This window comes from Spinacia oleracea, chromosome 1, assembly GCF_020520425.1.
Source record: "Spinacia oleracea cultivar Varoflay chromosome 1, BTI_SOV_V1, whole genome shotgun sequence".
NCBI lineage: Eukaryota > Viridiplantae > Streptophyta > Magnoliopsida > Caryophyllales > Amaranthaceae > Spinacia > Spinacia oleracea.
In genome coordinates this window covers 105819176-105846736 of record NC_079487.1, presented here as the reverse complement: position 1 = coordinate 105846736, position 27561 = coordinate 105819176, and the positions used below count along the sequence as shown (strand labels likewise).

Genomic DNA, 27561 nt, shown 5'->3' with positions numbered 1-27561 from the left:
GATCATGAAGAAATGGAGGCACGAAGTATTAACCATTTAAGTTGGAAAGATCTTTTACGATATTGATGGACCATGGCTTTGTAAGTTGTAACCCAAAAGGAAGAATCACAAGGCAGTCGGTCTCCGTTTCATGTACCCTATTCAAAATAAGCTTTGATAAATTAACTAAACCTGTGGTTTGAAGAGTTGCTGAACTATTTCAATACATTGATTTGAGAAGGAAATGAGATACACAAAATAGGCTTTGTGCTTAGTCTAAAAACAACTAAACCCTATTTTCCTTCTTTCGCACCAACTTCTGCTTCCGCCATTTCCACATCCTGGCCTTTAATTTCCGTTGCTTGAACACTAATCTGCGCTTCACCACGCTGTTGCTGGTCTTTTGATGCAGGTCCATCAACAGTAGGATGATTCTGAGGTACGGTCAAAATTTGGTTTACCTTTCCACAAAGATCCTCTAGCTGGTGAAGTGTCTTTCCCAAATTTTGATCAGCTTCTTTAACTATACTAGCTTTGACGGATTCTTTTTCATTTTCAGTCATTATCTTGCACATCTGTACACAAAAGTTAGAAATATAAGAATACAACTTTAAAATCCTTGCGTTCAGAGAAAATGTACCCTTTTTTCTGGTCATATTGCACCAGTCTACAAGGAAAAATTTGCTGACATGAAACAAACAATAGGAACAGAGAGAAGCTAAATCTAGAAGAGATGCTCACTTGATTATAATGATGAGCCAACTGCTCGCGTCTAGGATCAGAATCGTGACAAGCAGAAGCTACTTCTTCTGAAGCTGCAGGAAAAGCAATAAGGGTCATTATCCTTTCTATCATGGAGGAAATTCGGAAATCACTTACAGTAAAAATATGCTGTAGTCTGCAGAGAACAACATAGCAATTCTATCATAGTAGAACACAACACATCTATAGCGAAGCGCTCAAAATACTAAGCTTTAAAGGGCCGAAGGGATGCACAATAAATTTCTAACATACTACCTACAAGAATTGAACGCAATGTCCCTGTACATGATGTATACACATTACTGAGCCGTGAAGGGATGCACAATAAATTTCTAACATACTATACCTACTCCAGAGTCTCAAACAAGCTGCACAAATCAAAACAGCTATATGCACAAAGACATCCATACAGGAGTATCATTTAGAATCAGTAACCTCAAGTAAAAGATTTAAGAAATAAAGGTCATCTAAAACCCTCTCAGCTCTTCGAAGTTAAAATACTCTCTTTTAGTGAACATGTATTTGTTTAGTACTATTAGACCTGGTTATCGGGCGGGTAGGGTCAGGGTCGGTGCGGGTCAAAAGAGAGTCGGGTATTGAAAGGGTCATTTTTAGCGGGTCGATAATGGGCGGGTCAAAAGCGGGTCGAGGGTCAATAGCGGGTCATTAATGGGCGGGTCAATAAACGAGCAATGAAAAATGAAAAACAAAAGAGCCATGTGCAAGTACAAGTGAATACGAGCTATACACGTAATTTTTTGTATCATTACTATTTTAATTTTCAAAATAAATATAGTATAAGTTTGACCCTATAATGACCCTGTCCAATAAAGGCCCTGTCCAGTAAGAGCCATGTCCAATAAAAGCCCTATTAAATTGACCCTAACCCTATATCCATTGGACTACCCTGTCCAATAACCAGGTCTAAGTGTATTATATAGTCTACCACCTAAATTTCCCAAACTAGAAATAAGTACTCCTTTCCTTTTAGGGTTTTGTTTCTCCTGTTCCATCTTCTTTTGCTTTTTCCAAAAAATAGCTACCCTCATCCTTCTTCCTTGGTGCGAGAAAAAGAGTGGAAGTGGAACAATAAATTAAATAAGAATCTGGGGGAGCTTTAAACACTAAACACGTGATTCGTCAAAAATTAATACCATTTTGAACAAATTTAATGCGTATCTATAGCCCTTAGGAGTTAGGAACTTAGGACCACACTATATATTTAACAAAACCCCTTTTAAAAATATATTTCAATATATCCATCTGATTTTCATCATAATCCAAATACACCAGCGAAAACGTTTTCTGCAGATGCAATAAGTAAGCACACAGAAGACCTGATTAAGAGAAGCATTGTCATCCAAATATGTACTACATATATTTATTTCTACTTCTACAAAAAATAATAATTAATTGCAGCCTCGTACCTAGCACTTCTATACGAGGAAGCTTGTCTGCAAGTTCAGCAACAACTTCAGCTGTGGCAGTTGTCATGCCTGTAGCTTTGTATGCATTTTCAGGTTCTTCAGAACAATCACCATTGGACTTCCCATCACCCTGTGTTACAAGGATTTTAAATTTTAATAGAAAATTACGCCAGCATTTGAAGAGGCCAAAGAGACTACAACATGATGCTTCAAAAAGCACATAAAAATACTTCTGTAGAAGTTCTTGGACCTCAACTAACAAAGACCACACGAAATATTAGTACCCGTTTTCAAGAGTGCTCTTCACCTTTAACTCTGTCAATGAGGCAGCTTTTCTTATTTCAACTCCACCAAGGACCCTGCTAGTAGCAAGGTATGAGGTTGGTGTGAAAGAAGGCTCACATTTGACAGGTATCAAGGGCAGCCTTTCTCGTTTAAAAAAATATTCAAGTACCAAATAACAATCATGGTCGTGTGGGATGACTGTGCCTCCCGGACTGTCCTTCCACCTAAAGAAAAATGTATGTGTGTGTGTGTTAGGGGGGGGGGGGGGGTAATTAAACACATAAACATATTGGAAAATACAGCATAGGACGGAGAACCATGTCTGTCAGTCCATGAAACAATGTGAAGCAGGCAATTTCCAGATACTAGCCAGAATTCAGAAATGAAAACCCTTATACAATACCAAAATGAACTTACAAAATATTCTTTCTGATATTCAGCATTTAGGCCCTTCTCCAAAAGAAGCACCCTTTTCTTAATGAACTCAACTTGTCTTCTTTGCATTTCTCTAAACTGATATAATAAGGTATTTGGATCTGTACCACCTGCTGCTGGCTCAGCAGCTGAACCATTCTGACTGACAGGGCCCTTCATCGAGTCACCAGATGTTTCATTGTTAGCCATTTGTGATCCAATTTGCGCCTGATTACCTCCAACTCCAAGGCTAGCCAGATTTATCATTTGAAGATTCAACTCCTGACAAATAACTTCCTGAATCTTCAACTCCTTGTCATCAAGAATAGCTTGCCATCTTCCATACCCGTGCCTTCAGAGTGAAAAAATAACACGTGACCAACTTATTAAAACCTTAAATTACTAGAAACAAATAGTACAACACGTCAACACCACAACAGAACAAGAAGAGAATTTCAGAAAGGACTTGGTACAAATTCCCTCAACCAATTTTTTCACTCTAATTTTTTCAACATTCACTCTCATCCTAATCCTCATTATTGAATCAATGAGACCTAGACATGTCAACTCAAGTGCTTGAGTAGAGTCAATTTACCCATTTGACCGAGTTGCATTCAGTTTCAGCAAATGGGGATTTGTCTAGTCTTTCCAAGTTCAGACCAGGTTATTTTGTGTTGCCGTCATGTTCGGATTGGGTAATCTCAGTATTTCTGCTTTAGTCAGATTTTGGGTTGGTTAATACTGTTTCCAATCATATTTAAATCAAGTTGTTTCACGTTTTTCAGTTCAGTCGCTTCAGGTTTGGATCAGGCTAGTTCGGATTCAACTTAAAAGGTAATCGAGTATGGGATCGAGTCAACTTTGTTTAGGTTTCAGATCAAATTCTCAGGTTCATATCATTTTGCGTACATCATGAGGTTGATCCTCATTTGAGTCTGAGTTATTCCCTTAATCAAAGCCAGGCTAACTAGGGTCATAGGTAGCTCGTATCTTTGGTTTAAATAGAAGACACAGTGAAGTCTGTTTTGGTCTTCCAATAGCATAATCTACTAGCATTCAGCATGCCAGCTCCGGTTGTCAATGTATCATTACGGGGTTTTTAAAGCCGGGTCAATAACAGGTTAAATTGGATACCGTTTCTGGTTTTAATAGCTAGATGTCAACATGTTTTATCAAACTGGGTTTCGGGTTTTGCTCGTCTGGGTGCGGATTGGGTCTTAAATTCCAAGGCCTTTACAGTGTATGAAAAAGCGTACTTGAGCGAAAAGCCCTAGGAAAAAGCGCTTAATTAGTCCTAGGCGAAGCCTTTTGGAAGAAGCGCATGAAGCGTGCTTTTCTGCGCTTCATTGATTTTTTTTTCTGTTTTTATTTATGTTGGGATCTTCCCTTTTTATGTTGTTACTGTGTTCTGGACCACACACTATTCATCTTTAACAATAGAAAATGAGCCAGGAGTCCAAACGAAAAGGACAAAGAAGAAGACAGCAGTCACCGATGTTTATTTTATTGTTCATTGTCTAATGGATATTGCATGATAAAGACTCTGTATATGCTTTAATTTTGTTAAAACAAAGAGTAATAAGGAAGCAAATCTGAAGTTCATATATTTTTGTGGTTTAAATACTCTATTATAGTCTGATATATATAGTAAAGAAACCTTTGATTTTAAAAAAGTGCGCTTCACTTTGATGTGATGAGGCGCACGTCTTGCGCTTGCGCTTAGGCTCTGGGAGTATTATCGCTTTAGTGTGCCTTGCGCTTCTTAATACACTGTGTCTATATGAGATTTTCAGTTTTCCCTAGTCTTAGGTGTGGTCTGGGTTTGGGTTTCAAATTCTTCAAAATTCCTGGAACATACTCCCTCCGTATTTATTTAAGAGATACACTTGCCTTTTCCGGCCGTATTTATTTAAGAGATACACTTGCCATTTTTAGTAACTTATCAACCCCACCATCTAATTAAATAATATATCTACACCCCACCCCCACCCCCACCCCCCACTCCCTAAAATGACATGGTCCCCACTTGTTTTTCATATTAAAATATCTACTCAGCCCCACTTGTTTTATTACTTTATTTCATTCAATTCTTTTTCTTAATACGCGTGCCCGACCAAGTGTATCTCTTAAATAAATACGGAGGGAGTATCAGGTTAGGTTCATCAAGGTTTGGTTTAGCTTGACCACTTTACCAGAGCCGAGTTCAATGTTAGTTTCTCGAACCGAGTCAGCTCTTAAGAGCTCAATATGTTACCCCCAAATGATACTCTTACTATCACCAAAGATTCTCTCTCTTCTGTTTAACACATAAGCTGTTAACATTAAAATTTCTCTACACAATGACTAAATCAAAATGGCTCTTAAAACCTCTTCGCTTCCTTTGCATGAAGTAGAAGATGGCCGTCTCGTTATCGCTTATGGATCAATTGGAAAAAACCTCTCTGCAATTGCAGTGGTAAGGTTGTGTAATTCCGACTCCTCCTTACCCCTGGGGTAAGGATAATGAATGACTAATTTTTATCAATTCCGTGCTGAGTTTTCAACCAAAAAGTTTAATATCAAATGCTCAAAGTAAATGATTAGAACATACTTCAACACTGCTCGCAATAGTATAAGGTCATGCCCTCTCTTCCAGACCCTTCCACCTTTTAAAGTGGGATAGCGCAAAAATATATCATCAGCAAACAAGGGGCCATCTGGGTTTCCAGTTGCAGATTTCACCTGTTTTGTAGTGGAAAATGGTTAGTGAAATGAAATTACTAAAAGTAGAAAGGAAATTACTTAAAAAAGACTGAAAACGGTAAGATGAGAATTACTCCGTACAAATCAGGATAGATGACCCCAATAAATAAAAATTGAATCAAAGTTATAACAGAAATAGTACTCCCTCTGTTTCTTTTTGTTTGTCCCATTTGGAATATTTGAATCGAAACGAACTTTGACAAGGAGTATTAATTGATAAAAATAAGAAAAACATACTGATGGGGTCTTGTTAGATTAATTACTGGTTTAATATCTTATAATATGTAGTTGAATACATTGATGATCAAATGTGTGCACTGGAAGTTTTACAAAAAGAAAAGGGGGACAAACAAAAGGTAACGTTGAGTAGAAGAAAAAATATCAATATCAAGGTCATTATACTAGTTGTGTTCCAAAAGATAGCATTCCCACCCAGGCTCAGCAATATCCACTAAAGAAACTGAAATATTTACTGACAGTATCTTTAACTGCCTCTGGCACACACAAGAAAGTCCACCATTCCATTATGGGAAGTTTCGACGTGAATGATTACTTCCTATACGAAGTAAACGTCCTCTGAACTTCACTTATATAGATCTGATCAAGCTTACCTATTGTACTAGCATCTACAAGTGAATGATAGGAGTATTTGAATAAACTGGGTCCCAAAGGAAGCAAGTGGGCCACTTCGATAAAATAAAATGTAACTAACGAAAGAAAAATGAACTTTTCATTACTATGTAAAATGTCCAAGTAGTCGAGTAGATACTACTCATACAAATGAGGAAGCAACATATACATAACACCGCTCATAAACACTGATAAACTGACAAGGCATGCCCAATCATTAATAATATCTCCATATAGTTATAAGTTATAATAAAACATTTTATTGTTTTTCCAGAGGAGAGATAAATGTTTTAAAACAGAAGAACAAGATCCTGCAACTAGCAGTGGACAACACAACCAAACTCTAAGAGTAAACAGGGTAACTCGTGGAGTCAGAAACTTTTACCAGGCATACAGCTTAGCTGATTAACTTAACCTTACCACACTTGAACCCAAAATGAGTAACACACTAACACAGCATATTTCCTTTCTCATACTATTGTTCTTCTACTTACTTGTCAAAAAGTAACAGTACTACTCACTGAATACTAAAATAGCAATGGCTTTATAAGCATATCTTATTGTTGGTACAATCTAGACGAATGAAGGCTTAGTGATGAAGAACCAACAAAATTGCTTTGCAAGGGGACATGCACATGAGAGCATGTAAGGATTATTTTTATTTTTATTTTATGACAAGGGAAGAAAACAGGAACACCTTACAAAAGAAGCTCCAACCTAATCAACCTTTCGGATCACTTTCAGATAAAAGCATGTAAGATGATTACTTAAAGGTAGGTGAGTGGAAGGAAGATGTGAGTGCATTTTCCTTCCAAAACTTTCCAACATTGGAAGGATTTTGGAAGGATTTGGTTTATTAAAGGAGAAGGAAATGGATCCCTCCGATTCTCTTCCCTGCCCTCTTCCCCAAGTGTTATATAAACAAAGGAAGATTAATCTCTCGGTTTTTCTTTCCTCCATATTACTCTACCCGAACCTATTCATGAATCTTCATGTAAAATCTTCATGTAAGGATATTCATGAAGATTTTACCAACAAAGGTGAAAATATATAAAGGGGACAAGTGAACCTATTCTGCGCCATATTACTTGTCATGGACAATATATACATATCATGGTTTAAAGTCTTTCAAACTTTATAAGCTTATGCCTGTCCAGAAAAATATAAGATTACTCCGGAGATGACCCTTTTTAAAGAATATAACTCGAGTTGTCTCAATGTAATAAAAGAATAATAGCGGATCTTTCCAAACCATTACATTTTGTTACAATGTAAAACGAGCATGTATGAGAGTTCAGACTCCAGACTAGCAGCAAAATCAATTAACACCATTGGCAATCAGCACATAGCATATGAAAATTAACACAATAAAAAGATTTGCGCTTCATCATGTACCTTGTCCCTAATCAAGAGCAAGACTGCAATTCTGACGAGAACATCTTGAACTCTAAGTCCTTCCTTTGGTACACCATCTGTGATCAACACGAACAAGACATTAGGGTTGAGGCGTTGAACAAATTGAAACTGACCGATCAAAAATTATTTTATCTTGCTGAAGAAGGTCGTATAATGGTTTTACAGATTCCAGACAGAATGAAACACTGTTATTTGTCTTGTCTTTAATATAACATCCAAATTAAAGAACGCGTGGAGAAAAGCAGAAGCAAATAACCTGAAAAGTTTGATGAATCAGTGATTTCCTCAGCAAGATGAGACAAGAAAAGAGTCCCATATCTGTATACAAAGTGAATACAAAGACACAATACACCAGAAATACTTATTTCTTCAAACAGGACGAAAAACTGAAAAACTAAAGAAAACAAATAAAAGATTGTCAAAACATAAAAGCCAAATGCTATAAAAAAAACAAATGAAGTACATATTCAAGGGAGGCATCAAAATAGAGCATGTTCTAAACAAGCATACATCATATTCTAAACAAACATACATCATGGTCTACACAAACATACATCATGTTCTAAATAAACATACAACATATTCTAAACAAGCATACAACATGCTCTAACTTGTATAAGAAAATTCTATTAATTTACAACTTCGCCATTAATGAACACGGCTAATCACGCGGTTAGATCCCTCCTAATTCAATGGCCTAGATTCATTCTTATATAAGTAATGTACTCACATAGACTGGTATATATATATAAAGGTTAAACAACTGAAATTTTAAACAGAAAAGGACATAAAAGGTCTATAACCAAACTTTCATGCAAGAATTTCTTGCTTTCTTCCTGGATAAAAGTGGCATCCATCCAATATCCGCCAACAAAAGTAAATTAAAAAAGAAACATAAGAAAAAGGATATTCAATGGTTCAAGAAACAATGATCAAGTACTAGGAAAATGTCACTTGTTCATGAATGTCGCAAAGGATCAAAGACTCCAAAGAAAATAGTCAAATTGTAGCAATTCATAACTCCTTTGTTCCGATCATCTAGGCTTTCCCACTATGAACCAGAACCAAGATTAACATTTTAGGAACAAAGATAAGCCTAAGAATAGAGCTACCCTATTCTTGTTGTGTAAACAAGATTTCAATGTATCCTTTGCAAATGTCCAAAACTCCAGACTCCAGATACCAACATATGCATTATTTCATGAGATGCTGGGTCAAAATAGCCTTTATTTGAGCTCCTGAACCAGTATCCTTTCCCACAAAAACATTAAGCATGCAAGGAAAAAAAAAAGCCGTGATCTTGAATTTGTCAAGTTAGCTTACACAAAAAGATTTGCTAAGCAAGAGCTAATCTTCTCAAGAGTCAAGGGCTAAGATATGGTCTGGACCACTAGAGTGACAAATAATCATAGCCTCGTAGAGTCATAGGTACTCCACCCCAAGTAATCAGAGCACATGTGATAATCCATAAAAGCACAGTACCGGTTGCATCTTATTTCTTACAATCCAGTCACAAGTTCACATTCATTAACATATAAAACTACTCTGAGTCAGACATCACTCGAAGTCTCCCTATACATGATATATCTATCTAGAGGTAAATTTTGAGGCGATCTTTCCATGTCTGACCGAGGAAGAAGGAGCTCATAAGAAAATCAGAATACCGACTTCCAATTTGGCTCATAGAACTGGAAATCAAGACTTTGTGCCTTCATTCTTAAACCAACATTCATACCTTAGAAGCTCATCTCCTACTGACTTCCTCTGACGAAAACAAGAAATCTCCAACTAAATCCCACCTTTTCTAGATCCAACAATAGTAACTTCACCAAATCACGATATTATAAGCCTAAGCCCACAAGAGAAGAAAAAAAAAACAAAAAAATCTCAATTCATAACAATAACAGAAGTTTTATTTTTGAATGACCGGTAATAGAAGTTAATGGAGACATATCAGGTGATAATTTCAGTTAAGAAATTCAATCTTCCAAACAGAGTGAAACTCATATGGGTCTCATCAATTTATGTGGACTAGTATCGCATTTCATATCAGAAAAGGGCATCATTACATACTCTTTAATTTCTTCGTAAGTCTTCTGTTTCAACCGAGGCACAAACTCTGCCCAGTCGAACTCACCAACCCCAAATCTATAAAATAAAAAACAAGAAGTTGAAGTCAATCAGGGAGGAAGATAAAATTTTCATTTAACTACAGGGGAGGTGTATGAATTAACTGCAAACCTCATGAGAACTTGCACAAATACAGCTCTCTGGCTCTGATTAAAACCCAACACTCTAAATAATTTTCCTTCACCTTCCATCAGAGGAAAAGCTTCCATACCGTCAACTGTAGTAAATGTTTTAAACAAAATCCACTTAAACAATATGATACATTCGCATTTTTCCAACCTTTTAAACTAAAGACCGTAAACACATACCTCGAGCTCTCTTTTTGTTAGTCCTTCTGCCAGCAGGTGCTCCAGTTGATGTTGTCTCACTGTCAGTTAACTCAGCCTCATAGTTATCATCTTCACCATCAGAACTAACTTCTTCTAAACCAGCCAAGTCATCATCTTCAACAGAAACCATCTGTATGTGTGCAACGTCATAAATTAAAGTAAATATCAACAAACAAGATGTACCGTCCAACTCTCGTCTTGTGCATATACTCGGCAATCAAATTCAAAGTGGCAAACACAATGCACACCAAATGAAAAATGAAAACATAAACAGAAGAGAAGTAAGAGCTAAGTTTGTTGTATTGAAATATGTCTTTGATAATGTTTTATTCTTAGAAGGTTCTGAATTATATGTAATACGATTTCCTAATTTATCCCTTATAAACATACAAATAAAAAATTGTGCATTAGAAGCAAAACTTGGATAAATTAAGTTTTTCATGGTAAATAAATAATGGGGGAACACATCAAAAATTAAAAGAAATACAATAAGAAGTATATTTCCACTGATTCATTGAATTGTAGATATTATTTTCGCTGAAAGTGGAAAATGCAAGGAAGTGGCAAAACACACCGGACTATATAACCTTACACAGGTAACTTTGTAGAAAACCCACCATTTAATTTTATAATATAACTCGATGCATGTTTGGGTAAATTGTTGGACAAATCACTGGATATATTTAGAAAATTATGACAACATAAGTAAAAATGTGGCGTACATTCGTACAATTTTGAAACAAATATAGTAGTTCAGTAAACAAATTCTTAAAGGTAAAAATCATTTGTTTTATTATACAATAATTACAAATATTTATCAAAAGATAGATTTGAGAGGAAAATAAGATTAATTTAGAGGTATTTTGGGAACATTCAAGTAGTCAAGTTCTAAAGTAGTATAATAAAAAAAAAAACAAGCAAATGGTCAAGATAAAACCTAATCAAACTAGAGCAATATGTCAATCATCATAGGCATCTACGTACAAATTCCATGATCTTTTTCTATTAGGGGGAAAAAAACCTAAGATCATTATGTGTGTGAAAAGAACCTTGCACTCGCTGAGACAAGATTTCATAATTCTTTAGTTTATAGTTTATTTTACCCAAAACAAGGTAAGCTAACGATGAGCTAATGATGGCACTGAAGCAGTAGAAGTCATTGATATGAGCCAATGATGTTTGTCTAAGAACAACACAAATATGAGCTAATAATGGCATTGAAGCAGTCAAAGTCGTTGAGCCTATTGTGCCAGAGTAAATAACAGCACATTTAAAACATGAATTTCTGCTTAGAAGTCAAAAGTAATACCTGCTTACGGCTTCTCTTTCCTTTTCCAAGAGAATTAAACTCCTCAACTTTGTGCACCTCATACTTATCTTTCAATAAATCCTCCCAGAAATTGGATCTCTCTGGATTATTCACAGTGCTTTTGGTTTCAGCAGCAGCCTTTTGTGCCGCTTCCTTTGCTGAAGCTTCAGCTTCATCAATGTACTTAAAATTTGCCACCTACATGACGTAATAGTTATCTTAAAAATAAAAAGTGGAAGATTCGCGAAATTATATGCAAAATCCAAGTTAAACATAAAAAGGTATATATATATATAGGCTTATAGCCTTGGCAACGAGACTAACATTACCCTCCGCTCTAGGCGAAAACTGGATTTAAGGCATGTTTCCTTAACCCCTCAATAATCAAGAGGCTATTTCTAATTGACCCTTAATCTGATAGGCAACAACAAACTATCTGCAATTTTACAATAAATAAGAACAGTGGGGAATTAGGTTGTTGGAAGAAATTAGATACTTTATTTTCGTTCAATAAGAGATTTCTTTTTCATAAAAAAATAAGGTGTTCCAAATTCAGGTTCATCCATGTACAAAAACACAACCAAACTAATGACAATATTCTTCAAAATTAAATAGTGGCCGGATCCTAGCAACAAAAATATGAAGTCTTGGTAGCAAACAACTACATAAAAGCTTAAAAATAAAATACCAACAGAAAAGACTACTGTTCTTGAAGTATTCCTCTATTGAGGAAAGCTCAATCACAGGATCATCAAGCACAAGGTTTAAAATCCACAAACACTTATTTGAGTCAGAAACTGAATCTGAATTCAAACCTTAAATGCCTTTAGAAACCCGTTGTCATCCACTTCATCTAAAGTAGTCTCTTCATCGTCTCCAGTACGTTCACGATCAAGTAATCTAAAAATAATAGCCAAACGTTGTAGATCGAAACAAAGATATTTCAAACCAAAGAAAAAAGGGCAACCAAATGTACAAACCTGTCTATTGCAGCATCGTCATAATGAATCTGGCGGGCCTTTGCCTCTTCCGTTTCATCAACAAACAGCTCCTTTGAGCCATACCTTATGATGTCATCTAGCTCCTCCTGGAAACTACCCATTATCAGTACCAGCAAAGTAATCTCATAGATACATAATCAAAGCAGCACATTAAACTGATTCGCCTTTTTGCATTTAGCAAGATTCAAACTATGTAAAACAGAAAATTTACAACTGTCAAAGTATTAGTACTTTAGTAGCATACTTGAACTATGCGGCCATTGGGAAAAAAAATTGTATGCACATGCATATACAAGGCGGCATCACCAGAAGTGCATGTACTAGACAGCCAAGAGGTCAAAGCAACATAGCTGAGAATGATAATTGAAGCCGCTCATTTGATGCTTCTTATCATACTTATACTACTTCCCCAGCATTCTTCCCAGTTGAGTGCTATCACAAGAGTGTCGCTACAAGTCTTTCATCCACCTCTCGGATATTTCCAAAACTCAAAGCCAAGTTCTCTCCTAAAAAGAGTCTAACATATTGAAGAATTTGACAAGGCAGATATGCAGGAGGTCATGAATTGTGACAACCACCACAAACAATATTTACAAGTTGGTGCAATAGTAGTATAAACAGGCCTATAAAGGCACTAACTATGAGTCAAGTAAAGAAGAGAGTTGGAACACTTCAAGTGCTATGTAAGTTAAGTATATATCTTCCGACCTTTTCGTGATGTATTTGTAAGCAAGGTTTCTACTCCATCCATTTCTAGTGGTGTATCTGCATGTTGGAAATGAAGGTACTGTAGTGTCACCAGTGGCCACCGAGCAAGGTAAGTTGGCAAACGTACCTTTCTTGGTCCATCTGATAAACTAGGCATTTGTACCAATATTGATTTTGTTATACCCCTGGTCCCCTATTTCATACACCTCGGATCCTCTTAAATCTACTAACCAAAAATGAAGAGCATTTGAAATAGGTCAACCAAGATGCTTTGCTACTATGCCTCCCATGGATCCATTATCAATACCGCTTACCGGAATGCAGCCTCATCTAGCATGATACTCATTACAGCTACAGAAACAAGCAACAGACACCGTTGAAATACACTCATTCCCCAACTTCCTAGTTGAAATGATAACATTGAGCTCTTCACAGAGAAACAAAAGCAATAACTTAGTAAATCTATGAAAGAAAGTATGAGTCTCAGTTCCAACCAAATAGACTACAAAACAGAGTCCATTCAAACAGCAAAAGGAGATTTAAGTGAAGTTCAATCTTTATTGAAAGAAATTTACAATGCGAAACAGCCACCAAGCCTTAAATCACTCAGATAAACCCATCACATGGCAAGCACTTCTTGCCTACAATTGATTTTAATCTGCCACTAGACCACAGATCTACTCTCTATAGTCTATACCCTTCATGATTTATCTTCCAAATCATCTCAGAAATTAACCAAGATTGATGACTTATAGCTGATTCTATAGTAGAAGTATTTCAATAGAATCTCTCAAACAGAAGAGGTTAAGATATTAGAAACAGAGATGAATATTATTTTTTGTGTCTATCCACAGCATTCTACACAAGTTTGTCAATAAGTTTAAATCTGACTATCACTTTTCATATCAAAACAATTCAGATTGGCAAAAACCTGATTAATATTTTGTGTCTTTAGCTTCCCAACAACCAAATGCTCCAACACCATCTTCTTTTTTGTCATTTGCATCATTCTTTCTTCAATTGATCCTCTTGTTATGAGTCTATAAATCATGACCTGCAAAAATGCAAAATAAAAATGTAATTCCAAGAGACAAAAGTTCCAATTTGCAGTTATACCACATCTTTTTAGGCCAAGTATCAAACAATTTTCTAAATGGTTCAGAGTTTCAGACAATAATGGCCACATGTAAGATCCTAAAAAGATATTGAAAATCCCATATAAACTCTAATAGGAGCTAAAATCGCCTAGTAAGTGTATGAGTAATTAAAATCAACCTTATTAGTTTGCCCAAGTCGGTGAGCTCTGGCCATTGCCTGCAAATCAGCATGTGGATTCCAATCGCTGCATCAACGCATAAGAGAATATTAGGAAAACAATCAGCTAACCAATCATGAATGAAACATGAGGGCATGAGGCTGGAGGTGTGCTGCTCATAGGATTTTTTTTCTTAGAAAAGAGAAACAAAACCTGAATCAAGAATCCTATCACATCTACCTAAAAACAAAAGTAATACTACAGCACTGCACAGCACCAGCTAGCCTAAACAGAAGCCACAAAAGCATTCAATCCCAAGGTAGGTAAAAGAAACTCCACCTAACTCCACACCGCTAAACAAATTAACAAAAAAGAATAACCATCTCAAAAGCTATAAAACATCAACACCAGTCTCCATTTTACCTCCTAAGGCCCTTGCACACCTCTCTTTGCTGCACCAGATATTATTCTCCTTCTCATATCCAGGCATTCCAAACTATAACTTTGTGCTCACGAATTCTCAATCTTAGTTGTCAAAACTAAACTCAAAGTCCTCTTTTTCCTTCTCCCTTTTTCATACCACGGCATGACATAAGAAGTTTTGTAAGTCAAGCCACAAACTATTTTACTTTAGCTCTTTATTTCCCTTTCAATGCATGTATTGGATGCTCGATACTCCAACATGAATCTGGATATTTTACACTGTCTGCTATGTTCTCCATGACTTATCAAAATAAGTTTCAGCAATATTAAGTAATGTTTAGCCAAAATAATGGAAAAGAAAATAAGTTAAGTTCAGCAAAAAAAACAGTTTACTTCATCAAAATGAGTTAAAAGTGAGCAAAAGTTTGGCAAAAAATAAGCTGAGGAGAACAGAGCTTACGTTGACGACAAAACATGCAAACTTCTCTTAATATGACCAAGTCGGCCCCAGATCACATACCACAATCCAACCATAAATATCTGACTAGATCAAGAATCACATCGGATCAGCTACAGAAACTATTTCTAGTTATCTCCGTAAATCCTCTCCATATAAATTTAAAGGTTCTTGGCCACAGAAAGTAAGGGTCCTTACCTTCAAGCAAAAATGTCAAAGTTCTTTCAGGCACACAATCAAACTCCTGCTGTATAGTGTATACCCCTATACTTTACAGAACACTCCGTCTTTTAAGGACAAGTCTTAATAAATCATCCCCTAACCAATGCAACCAGAAAGTTAAGGCCACAGAAAGTAAGGGTCCATACCTTCAAGCAAAAATGTCAAAATTCTTTCTGGGGCACAATCAAACTCCCATTGTATACCCCTATACATTACAGAACACTCCCTCTTTTAAGGACAAGTCTTAACGAATCATCCCCTAACCAACGCAATGAGCAGGTTAACCTTTAACTTGCAGCCATATTCTGTTCCTAAATTTTAACCAATCCAGAGACATCTTCCAGGAACGAACTCCAGAACATGTTCGTATCTATAGAGATTTTCACTACAGAGACATTTCTAACAAAGTAACAATCGAAAACTGAATCCAGAAAATCAAATGTATTAACAGACCCACAAAAGACGCCAAGATCCTTATGCAAGTTGCCCGAATGCAAGTAGAGAACAGGAACGAGTTTTTTCTCCTTGTCAAACTCATCCTTTGGACCAAAGAAAACACATATAAAACAAGTTGGATTTTATTTTCTATACCACATCACACTACTTATACGGGGAGAAATAAAATAAAACCATTGTTGCAGGTGCATTACAGGGCTAGAAGTCAAGATATTAACCAAGAATCTTAACTTTCAAGATGATAATACATTTCAAGCATTCTTCTTTAGGTGTCAATACAAGACCTAAACGAGTTTGAAATTATAACCATTTTGAAAATGATGCATAAAACCACAAACCCGTGGACAAAGGGTTTGACCATTATAAGACTGAAATTTTCAACAGAAAAGAAGTAAAACTGAAACAATTACCTGTCATATATGATAACTGTGTCAGCTGTAGCCAGGTTAATCCCTAAGCCCCCAGCTCTTGTAGATAGCAAAAACCCAAATCTGGAAGAGTTCTTGGCATTGAATCTATCTATGCGAATTTGCCTCTCAGCTCCGCTGACCTTACCGTCAATACGTTCATACTGCCATTTCTGGACAAAAAAGTATAAATATCAGCGTCAATATCAGGTAAGATTGATAGACTGGAGTGTGAACTATATAGAGCACCACCATTAAAAGACTGTTAGAATGGGAAAATATGTTTGATTTAAATAGAAAAGTCGTTGACTCGTTGAGTGTAAATCAAAACATAGTAAATAATACAGTATCATAAAGCTATGGACTTCCCCATCGGCACATTTTATTGAGAAAGAAAGAAGAAACAAGACAAACAACTTAAGGGACAAGAAGAAACGGAAACAGAAAGATGAAATATGGTAGTGCGGAATAAGATTATACAACAAAGGTTTAGATCTACCAAAAAAAGATGAGAACCATAATGCAGAATAAAAGACAAACTATAGGCACAGCCAATCAAGATAAAAGAGTTTCAAATAAAAGATGTTACAGAAGGCAATGACTTCTACACCTTGTATGTCATGTAATCTTCAAGTATGTCAAGCATGTTCTGAAATTGAGTATATATAAGAACTCTGTGTCCTTGCTCCTTGAGCTTCACCATCATTTTGTCCAACAGCTGTAGTTTTCCAGAAGACTCAAGAAGCTGTCTGTCATATAGTAGAGAAGAGGCGATTAGCACTTTTCAAAGTTAATGGTAAGCCTCTTGACGAAATATGATGTCCGATGAATAGGCTATGCTTCAAACACAAAAACAAATAGATCCGAAAAACTAAACAAGGGTGCACTAAGAAGCATAACGTGAGAAATTACTTGAATGACTCATTTGAATCGGGTATCACTGGCTCGACACCCTCCAACATGTAAGGATGACAGCATAACTTCCGCAACTCCATAACTACGTTGATAAGAGAAATCTGGCAAATCGGGAGCCCTACACATTAGATTCTACTCAATGTCTTCAAAAGGAGATATGACAAAGCAGTATCCTCACCTGCCCACCGCCTTTACGAGTAAGAAGTTCATAGTTGCGAGTCAAAATTGCCTTGTAGTACTCCTTTTGCTTACTACTTAATTCAACACGTAAAATGAGTTCTTTCTTAGGTGGCATCTCCTTCAATACATCTTTCTTCACCCCTGAAATGACACCAAATATTCATAGCCATATAATTAAATCTACAAGCAAGACCAATATAAAAAAATGGATGAAAATTAAGCACCGTATTCCTAAAGACAAAGTTGACATGGAGTGAAGAGCCCAACAACCCCTCCTCAATACAGGCTTGACCAACAACAACGCAGCTACTTTATATCTTATAAACCTTCCATATTAAACCTTCCTACCAATCAGAGATGTGTTGGAAGCAGCACAAGGAAAAGAGAGAGGAGGACGATGTAGTTTATTCATTGGTTTATTCATTTTCATGTACTACTCACAAACATTCCTAAAATTACACACAAACACAAGTGTTGCGAGTATTCGGGACAAAGGGAATAAAATATTAGCTCACCGACCAAGACAAGAGAGACCAACATCATTCATGAAACAAAAAAGAACAAATGTAAAATCAGATGGTTTGATCATATATGAGCCTACATAATGGTGATCGAGATAATATTATAACATTGAATCAAGTGGCAACTTCTAATTCACACACGTTCAATAAAGCACCAACAGTGCAAGGTTCAAGACTCGTACTTCTAAGAAGATGAGGAGCCAACATCTTATGAAGCCGTGAAATCTGCTCCTCTTGGTTAATATCTTTGAACTCTTCCTGGAATTCCTCCAAGCTTCCAAACTGCAGATTATTCAAAACAAGTTCAGACAAATACAAGTGACCCATGAAAACATTGATCTCCTCGAAAAGGATAGCAAAATGACAATCTCAAAGATACCACAGAAAGAGTGAGACTGACCTTCCCAGCATCAAGAAAGTGCATCAGCATGAATAACTCATCAAGGTTGTTCTGGAAAAATCCCCAAAAGATCGTAAGAAGGATAGTAGAAAACAGTGAAGAAACTACACAGGCCAGTTCAATCAAGGCAGAAATGATGGAAAATGATCAACCAGAAACAGACATGAATTGATATAAGCAGACAACCTTGTTCCCATCAAACTATATATATTTGTAAAAAATAAATATACCATAAACTGTTATTCTAAACCAAAATATCACGACTTTATACATTAAGAATAGAAGTATCTAAGCATATCATGATACATAAACATATATAAACCTTAGGATTCTTGATAATTCAACAATGCCGCGTTGCTAACATTGAAAGGATGAAAATAAGCATACACGGAACTATAATGTTTGAAAAAAAAGAGTGAAGCAGTTATTCTTAACTTGCATTAAGATTTTAAAACACCAATGGACTTAATTTTTACATATAGATCTACAATGATTAAAAAGGAGATGCAAATCCAATCTATAACTTCCGTCACAACATAACACCCTACATGATTCTTTCGTCACGACATCTCCCTACATGATAAGCAACCCAAGAATTTGTCGCATGAATTTATTTGAGGGAACAGAATTGAAGAGATAAAACTAGCGATTTTACCAAAATGTAGCCACTACAACTATTTAGATCCAAAAATCATTGAGTAAACTCTGCTGAAATATTAACAATAAGGTCAGTTACTTTCTAGCATTTCTTTAAGCATGCAAGTAGTAGACATTCGGACATTTTTTAGGGAGAGATAAAATCACCACAATCTCACAGAAAGAGGAAGATTCATATCAATGTATGACTACATTAAAATAGACTTCACGTCCCCTAATCAGAATTCAATCAAGCACATAAGAAGTAAAACCAAAAAAAAGCCATAAATCACAGTAAACCTCGTGAAAAATTTGCTTGCGTCTTTTAAACATAACAGTATAATGGCCAATCCAACAAACAATTATAGCAGCAAATAATAGGATATGAAAACAAAACCTGAAGAGGAGTTCCAGTTAGAAGCACACGATGTTTACTATGGTACTGCTTCAACATAAGGAATAATTTTGAATCCTTGTTTTTAAGGCGGTGACCCTCATCCACAATCTACAGAAAGAAATTGGAGACAAAATAAAAGAAAACAAATCAGAATCTTTACCTACAATGAAATATAGCTTCCATGTAAATCAGATTGGATTTAAAAGTTGAGCTGCATATTACCATACACTCCCATTTAATGGGCTTCAGAGATGCAGAATCTAGGTTGATCATTTCATACGACGTGAGAAGGACGTCAAATTTGATCCTATCTTGTTTGCTTTCACTAGAAATCTGGCCAGATTTCTTTTTCTTAAGCTTTGTTGAGAGAGATTTTTTAGGATAGTAAAATTCATATTCACGTATAACACTGCGAGCTTGAGAGGAACCAACATACATAATCTGCATTTAATAACAATCAATAAGCACAAAGTGTACTCAATATCTATTGTGCCAACCCTCCTTCCTTATAATCAAGATACATACAACATTCATCTGTGGTGCCCAAGTTGCAAATTCACGTTCCCAATTGCGCAGCGTCGACAAAGGTGCCACCACTAGATGGGGATAAACCCCTTCTCCAAGAAGAGATGCCAAGAAAGCAATACTCTGAATAGTCTTGCCTGCAACAATAAAAAGTTTAACAAATAAAAAATTAAAAGAAACCAAACCCCCTCGCACGTTTCTGATTCTATAGAATTACAATAGATTACCAAGACCCATTTCATCAGCAAGTATCACATGGGTCTGTTTGGACCATGAGAAGCGTAAAAAATTCAGCCCTTCGAGTTGATACGGATGCAGAGTGCCTTCAATTTAAGAAAAATCAAGCTTTAGAGTTCAATTCAATGAACAGAAATGAAGACGTACATGACAACATTTAGTCACAAAAAGTACAGTAAAGGATTGAAACAATATTTACAAAACTTAAAGCAACAATATAATATACCTCCAATCAGAAAATCAGGACTCTGTTCATACTGTAGAAATTCTTTCGGCTTCTTATGGGATTCTGAATCACGTAGAAGGCTTCTCATCTTACTAGAATGTCTACGGCGCCTAGCCTGTATTATATGAAATCTTTCAATTTCAGACTCGAAAGCAGATATGTCAGACTCAGACTCCCAAGAACACTCATCATACTGCAGCTCTTTCCACTTCACCAGATACTCCTTTTCATCATCATCCCCTCTGCAAAAAATCAGACGAAAATCTTTGATTAGGAAATCACGTTCTATAGATAAATGCCACAAATGAATTTTAGATATTACAAATAATATGAAAACAAAGTATCAACACAAAAACTGTAAGTCACATGTTATCATATTGGATAAAACAATTAACCAGAAATGGCAACAAGGAGATTATTTAGTACGTACTATAATTCGAAATGTCAAAATCTATCCTATGACCACAAAACTGAAAAGAAACCACAAACCATTACAGATTCCGGACGTTATAAATGATAATACTTGTAGACAACTTAAATGGTGACAAACGGACTTTCTTTGCAATAATAAAGCTAACATGTTCTCACTCTACAGATGAGATAGAAGCATCCTCAATTCTTCATTCACTCCCACTAATCTTCTTCCGTCCAAGTCCCACCCCCAACCAACAAAGATGGAGAAGTCAGATAACGGCCCGGGATGGTGCAATACCAATATCAACTCCTCTACAAGTCTACATCCTCTATCCTCAAGATGTTGGACCTTGTACAGCACATCCATGGCCATACTGAATCTCCATTGTTGAAATGATATCCCATTTCCACTGATGAGGCAGTGGGAGCTGGGAGGTCAGATTTACAAAGTTTCAACCATTGCGAAAGCATATAGGGAGCTTACATGAGACCCTTAATTAAATAAACTTATTAGCATTTTTTTCTTCTGGTAAGTAACAGAAAATGTACTAGAAAACAATAAGAGGGTCTCAGTCATTCACAAAAGGAGAGAAATATCAGATCCAAACCTTAATGGGACCCTAAGCAAGAAGCAAGAAATACATGTAAGCATGTTCTCGAGCTCAATAATCACTCATGATCTGATCTACAAAGTCAAGGATAGAAGTCAAGAATAAAGAATTTGTTCGCTTGTCATATAATACTCCTGTATCATGAAGCTTAATAATCACTCATGATCTGATCTACAAATTCAAGGATAGAAGTAAAGAATAAAGAACTTGTTCCCTTGTCATATAATACTCGTGTATCATGATCATGGGAGACTAGGAGGAAAGCAAACAAGATAAAGAGTTCCCTATGAAAATATTTAATGGATCAGGCTGGGCTTAAAAAATCAAGGGAATGAGGGGGAAGAAATTAAAAAGGTCAGCAAGAACTGTCAGAAAGGTAACTAACAATGGCTCACTTTTCTTATTTTCTTATAATTAAGTGTGATCAATAGTCTACTCCTATGCTGTACAACTGGTAATGTTAAATAGTTAAATACTAATAGAAGAGTGCATAAATCAAACAAACCATAGAAGAACAAGTCAGACACAAAATCACCTTATTAGCAAGTGCGGTCACCTTAAAGTGTCAAATCCAAAAGGTGTGGTCACAAGATTTCCAAAATATTAAGTATATAAGCATACTTCAATAATTAATATTCCATACTACCATAAAAAATAAAAAATAAAAAAATAAAAGTACACCATCATATCCCACTGATGGCAACATTGTTGTTAGAATCTCGTTTTGAATCTTAGAATCATACTATACCAATACACACGATAAATCCTAATCCTAAGCAGAATTGTAAAATTATATTACCGCGATAAAAACCAGCATCTTTAATATGAAAAAATCCATGTCATTAGGTAGGTACCTAGGAGCGCAATTCTCCTCCTATAAACCTAGTAAAGCTGTTATAACAATAAAATGCAAAAACAATGAAGATAGAAATGACTCGTGGCAGGCAAATTAACGAGACTGGCCGCAATTGCAGGTAATGCAATTCACTTACTTGGAACAAGTATGGTAATTCCTATTTGCTTACGCATTAGAGTATGGAGCGGAGCGTTGACTTTCTTTCACTTTGGTTGGAAAGTGAAAGTAGTTTCGTTTAGAAAATAAAAATAAAATTGAAATACAAGGTTCCAAATATGGTTAACAATTCAAAGATCCAACGATCCAGTCCTACAATGACAATTTGGAATAAATAATCACTCCTACATGCAATTGATCACCGATGTGTTTCATATGTGAATGCTTCTATTTAAAAAATATTAATCAATACAACTGACATTGCGAAATCCAAGCAATTCAAATAAAATTCCTACATACATTATAATAACTTCAATTATGTTACTATATTCAATGATGTTATCATATTTTTGGCAAAAGTTAAATGATGATTTTATCCGATCATCCAATTCTAAGTTGCCCAATCAATCCAAAAGTAAAATCCCGATCTTTAAAACATTGGATGGCAGGATTTTAGAAGGTCCAAGTATTTCACAACTTGGACACTAATTTCGGGTGTGAGGTATCACACTCGACCACTCCATGACAGTTAGCATACAATTGATTCAATATGAAGTATAAGTTCCATACCCATGCCAATTGTGAGAGTTTCGAGCATTGAAGAGAGGTAAAAAAGCAAATGGCTTGTCAAGTACACATATGTAGCCTTACCCTTGACAATGAAATCTGGTAGAGTGGAGGTCTCCACATAATTTTCATTCTGTAACAGGCTTCAAAAGGTTTAAAAGACACATCCTCCTCTTTTTAAATTGCAATGTAACCCTTCTATGAAAGTTACATTCCCTTATTTGCACATGATTTATGTTCGTCTCTTTTCTCATCAAATGGGTCCCTCCATTTATTTCTCTCTATCTATCTCCTTGTCACAAGGGGTCCTAAAATACCTTGCATCCCCTACATGTTGCAGTAATAAAAAAACAGAGGTATAGGATGAAAAGCCAAAATTGAAAGGATTAAGAGGCACACATGTTTCTCTTCTCTGACAGCAGAACATTTTTAGTTATAATTTTGGTAATATTTATTTTATTAACCAAACTTGTAATTACAAATGCTATAGACAGCCATTACAAGCAAAAAAAAAACTTGAAGACTCTTAGACCTAATAGTCCTTCTAGGCAGGCCCTCTAGTCCTCTACGCTAGGACTCCAAACATTACACACTGAGCTTCGAACCTTGGAGTTTTTTACAACTGAAGCATCCAACATAAACTTGGAATTGAATCTGCCTAATGATACTCTCAATTACAATCAGACACCTCGGAGTTTTTTAGTTATAATTACAGAAGCCTAACTTACATAAACATTTAAAGGTCCATAACAAATTAACAACCTATTCCGGAAAGATTCTCCGTGTAATGATATTTGGACAGAAAGAATGTTAATCTTAAAAACTATAGCCTAGATCCCCACATGTCAAGGACTTCTTTCCGAGCCTAGAAAACCATAACAATGGGGAAAAAAAATAGAAATAATTGAAGCAATTGAGAGCATAAAGTTAGAATCTCTCTGTCCCTTAATAGTTAATACTCGCACCATTTTGACTAGACACGCTTGCCAATGCACAACTTTGACCACCAATATCTTTAACTACATATTATAAAAATTTATAAAAATATTAATATGTTGAAAATATATATTAAGATCAAGCCAACAATATATTATATACTAACATTTATTTTCATATACTATAAATAATATAAGGTCAAAGTGAATTATGTGAATATGCAAAAAGTCAAAACGGTACGAGTATTAAGGGACAGGGAGTATTAATCACAAGATTTACAACTTTTCAGAAATGAACCTGCAAGCAAGGATCCGATCAACAGTAGTCCATTCAGATCGAACAGCAACAAAGTCATCTTCTGTATTGCTAGCTGATGACTTCTGTCGATGAAAGTTGTTCACTTTGGTCCTCAAGCGAGGAAGGGTCTTAAAGGCTTCGAAAAACTGTTTCTCAGGAACCCTGCAACATATGACAATGAAATCTTTCGTGGAAATCAGTTGCAGACTTCCAGAAACAAAGCAACGAGGTAGCATATATATACATAGGATTACCATGTGCAATGCAAGTAGGAAAATCCCTTCCACTTTACAAAATACTGCTTGACAAATACTTGCTTCGAGCCCAGCGTGGAGGCATCAACATCCTCAGCTGCAGTAGGGCGCATTTCATAGTCCAGTATTTTCTCAATCTCATTGAGAGGGCTAACCTACAAGACCAAAAATATTTCACATAATTCATTCAGCAAAAATACCCTTAAAGGTTTAAACAAGTAACTCAACTGTGCGCAAGAGCATACACATTCAGGACACTGCCAACCAGCAGGGAAGGGTGCTTTCATTGGTGGGACTAAGCACTTGGGGTGATAAGCATAAGTACAAGTTTCACACTCGTGTAGATTTCCGCTTTTTCCGCATAATTGGCATGAATCCTCTTTCTGCAAACCATTAGAAAACATACAATTTAAAAACAGACATAAAAAATGAGAGAATGTACAATGAATGTCAAAAAAGGTTCAGTTAAAAAACATCAAGTATGAGAAAGCACAGGACATATCATATACCCAACAAACAGAGCACCCCTGTCAAAGAATGACATATTCTTACCAAACGGACCCTGTCATCATAAAAGTAAGTCATACACTCATACCATACAGAATGTGGTTCAGATCACGTCATCAAAACTACGAAACTTTGCTCTACACACAAAATTACATATCTACGTTGGAGGCTATACAAACATTACTTGCAAACAAGCACCTTAGAAGAAAACCATTAGCATCTAACAACAAAGAAAAACGAGATCGGTACACGACTACACGTGCATGTGCATTATATCAAATTTGCATGTCCCTTCCCCTAGACAGCAATAGGAGGGACTAAGAAATACCTTTTGCATCTGATGACAAAAAAATCATTGTGTTTTGTGAAGTACACACAAACTAAGAACTAGAAAGTCTTCCCTACATATAAAAATGTGTCATTTTTTTTAGTTGCCACACCTTATTACATTGTAGCTATAGCATGGTTTCTGGATCGACAACCTGCTGTTCAGGAAATAAATATACATGCATTAAAGTAGGGTAGGGAGGGGTGGGGAGGGGTTGGGGGGTTCCAAGTTTTATGACACTCAAGCTGCCAAAAGTTTAAACTCCGGTCATCACATAGCGCTAGGTGATATTACTAATATGCTGGTATTTAGTTATTGCTCAGTCGGTCTTACACCTTGCTTCACAAATATGATATGTTCAGAGACAAGTAGATATAATGCAATCGATATCTTAGCTACTGACAAGAGACATCAACTTCAAAATTTTCCCCTTTCAAGAATATGAATATGATAGCTTATGTACCACGATGTGAAGAAAGATTAGATACCCACTTAACATAGTAGCTTGTGTATCAGTAAAGTTCTAATTAAACATATAGAGGCGAACACGATCTAGCATGCACACAAAGGTCAGTGTAAAGGCAATAAAGTACAGTGATCCACTATTGCGGTATCGCAAACAGAACATTTGAGCAATCCTAAAGTAAACAATCTATCTAAAACTGAAAGCAAGCAGAATGCTATAGAAGAAATAAAATGGTAACAAAGAATCAAGCGTCACAGACCATATCTTCTCTGACCATCCTCTCAAACGTCTCTGAAGGCTGACCAGATTTCCCATGTCGAATATCCGCCTCATCATCCGATACGTCGATGTTGTATACCGGCCTTCGCTCCGACCTTACACGGAGCCTCTCCACCAAGCTGCTCATTTTCTGAAAACAAAACAAACTCCTCCATCATCACATTTCTCTAACAAATTCGCAAAACCCAAAATCCTAAAAATTTGAAATCATAAGCATTAAACATTGTATGAAATTGAGTGATTTACCTAAAGAGGAGAGAAACTCTGGAGCTCAATTTCTGGGAAGTTCCTCCAATACAAAGAACGCCCTCTGTAGTTTGTGATTGCGCTCTTGAAAAATTCGGATACAAAAACCCTAATTCTTCAAAAACGTATCGAATTTTGAGATTTAATTAAAGAAAAGAGGCTTAATTTAGCTGCTTCGAATTGATAATGCAAGCGCAACCGTCGATAAATTAATCGACGGAGAAATTTGTCAGTCAAATTTAAACAGTCGTTTAGTTGAGTTGCATTCTCCGGCGAGTAAAAGAAGAAGGAGAAGGAGACTAGTTTAATTTTCTCACTCTTCTTGTGTTAAAGTTAGGACATTGGTAGAGTGAATTTTTTATATTTTAAATAAATTACTTGTAAATGGTAATTTGAATATTTTGATATTTTATATGTAAAAAGTATCACCTCCGTTTATAAATAAATACAGCACCTTTTTTTTTTCATTTATCAACGCACAACTTTGACCATTAATTTTTACAGTTACTTTTACGTTAGATAATACACAATTTTAACGGTTAATATCTTTAGTTATCTACGGAGTATTACTTTGAAGAATAGTAAAAAAAAAAAAAAAATATTGAAAAGTAGACATTGAGATTAATTCAATCATTTTTTATATATGATAATATTTATTTTTTAATATGTGTAAAAACTAAAAAGAGAGTCAAATAAATATAAAGTATAAGAATAATGCATAAAATGAAAGTGGTACCATTATTTCTAAACGGAAGAATTATAATATTGACATGAATTCCGGCATGATATCGAAATTATTGATATGTGGGTTGGTATTTTTACTTCTATGTTTTTGTCTTTTAAGAAAAAGAAAATGATTTATATAACCTTTAAGTAAATTGCGTAAAATCAAACATTAATTACAATAATTGAAGCACTACTTTATGAGATGTTCTTATATTAACACCAACTTTTTTTTAAAGATAGGGTTTTTTGCGATGTACCGATGTACTTTGAAAGAAAGTGTCGTGTACCCTTATACTTTAAAAAATACACCACATTCCTTAGAGGTTTGCAAAAATATACTTCCTCCGTCTTTTAATACTCGCAACGTTTGTTAGTTTCACGCATGACAATGCACAACTTTGATCATTTATATATTAAATTCTTTTTATGCAAAAATTATAAAAAGTTGATATTTTGAAAATATACATTGAGACGAATCTAACAAGATCCCACATGACTATGTTTTATCTTATATAAAAAGCACTAAGAA

General features: G+C 35.6%; 1 protein-coding gene across 1 annotated transcript; it reads right to left on the bottom strand.

Annotated features, from left to right (window-relative positions):
• Positions 1-13: 13 nt before the first annotated feature.
• Positions 14-26648, bottom strand: LOC110796316 (CHD3-type chromatin-remodeling factor PICKLE). The gene is made up of 31 exons (XM_022001373.2): positions 26307-26648; positions 26041-26190; positions 24726-24863; positions 24481-24635; positions 24227-24388; positions 20390-20631; positions 20154-20249; positions 19927-20063; positions 19624-19842; positions 19402-19509; positions 18369-18419; positions 18151-18250; positions 17446-17588; positions 17265-17368; positions 16963-17101; positions 16356-16525; positions 14408-14474; positions 14064-14186; positions 12404-12510; positions 12239-12323; positions 11424-11621; positions 10094-10244; positions 9897-10002; positions 9729-9803; positions 7912-7973; positions 7635-7711; positions 5458-5588; positions 2871-3219; positions 2169-2298; positions 721-794; positions 14-554 (listed from the first exon to the last, which is right to left on the bottom strand). Exons 2-31 carry the CDS (start codon positions 26185-26187, stop codon positions 273-275), a joined length of 4128 nt encoding a protein of 1375 aa, XP_021857065.1. The 5' UTR covers positions 26188-26190; positions 26307-26648; the 3' UTR covers positions 14-272.
• Between the last annotated feature and the right edge of the window lie 913 nt (positions 26649-27561).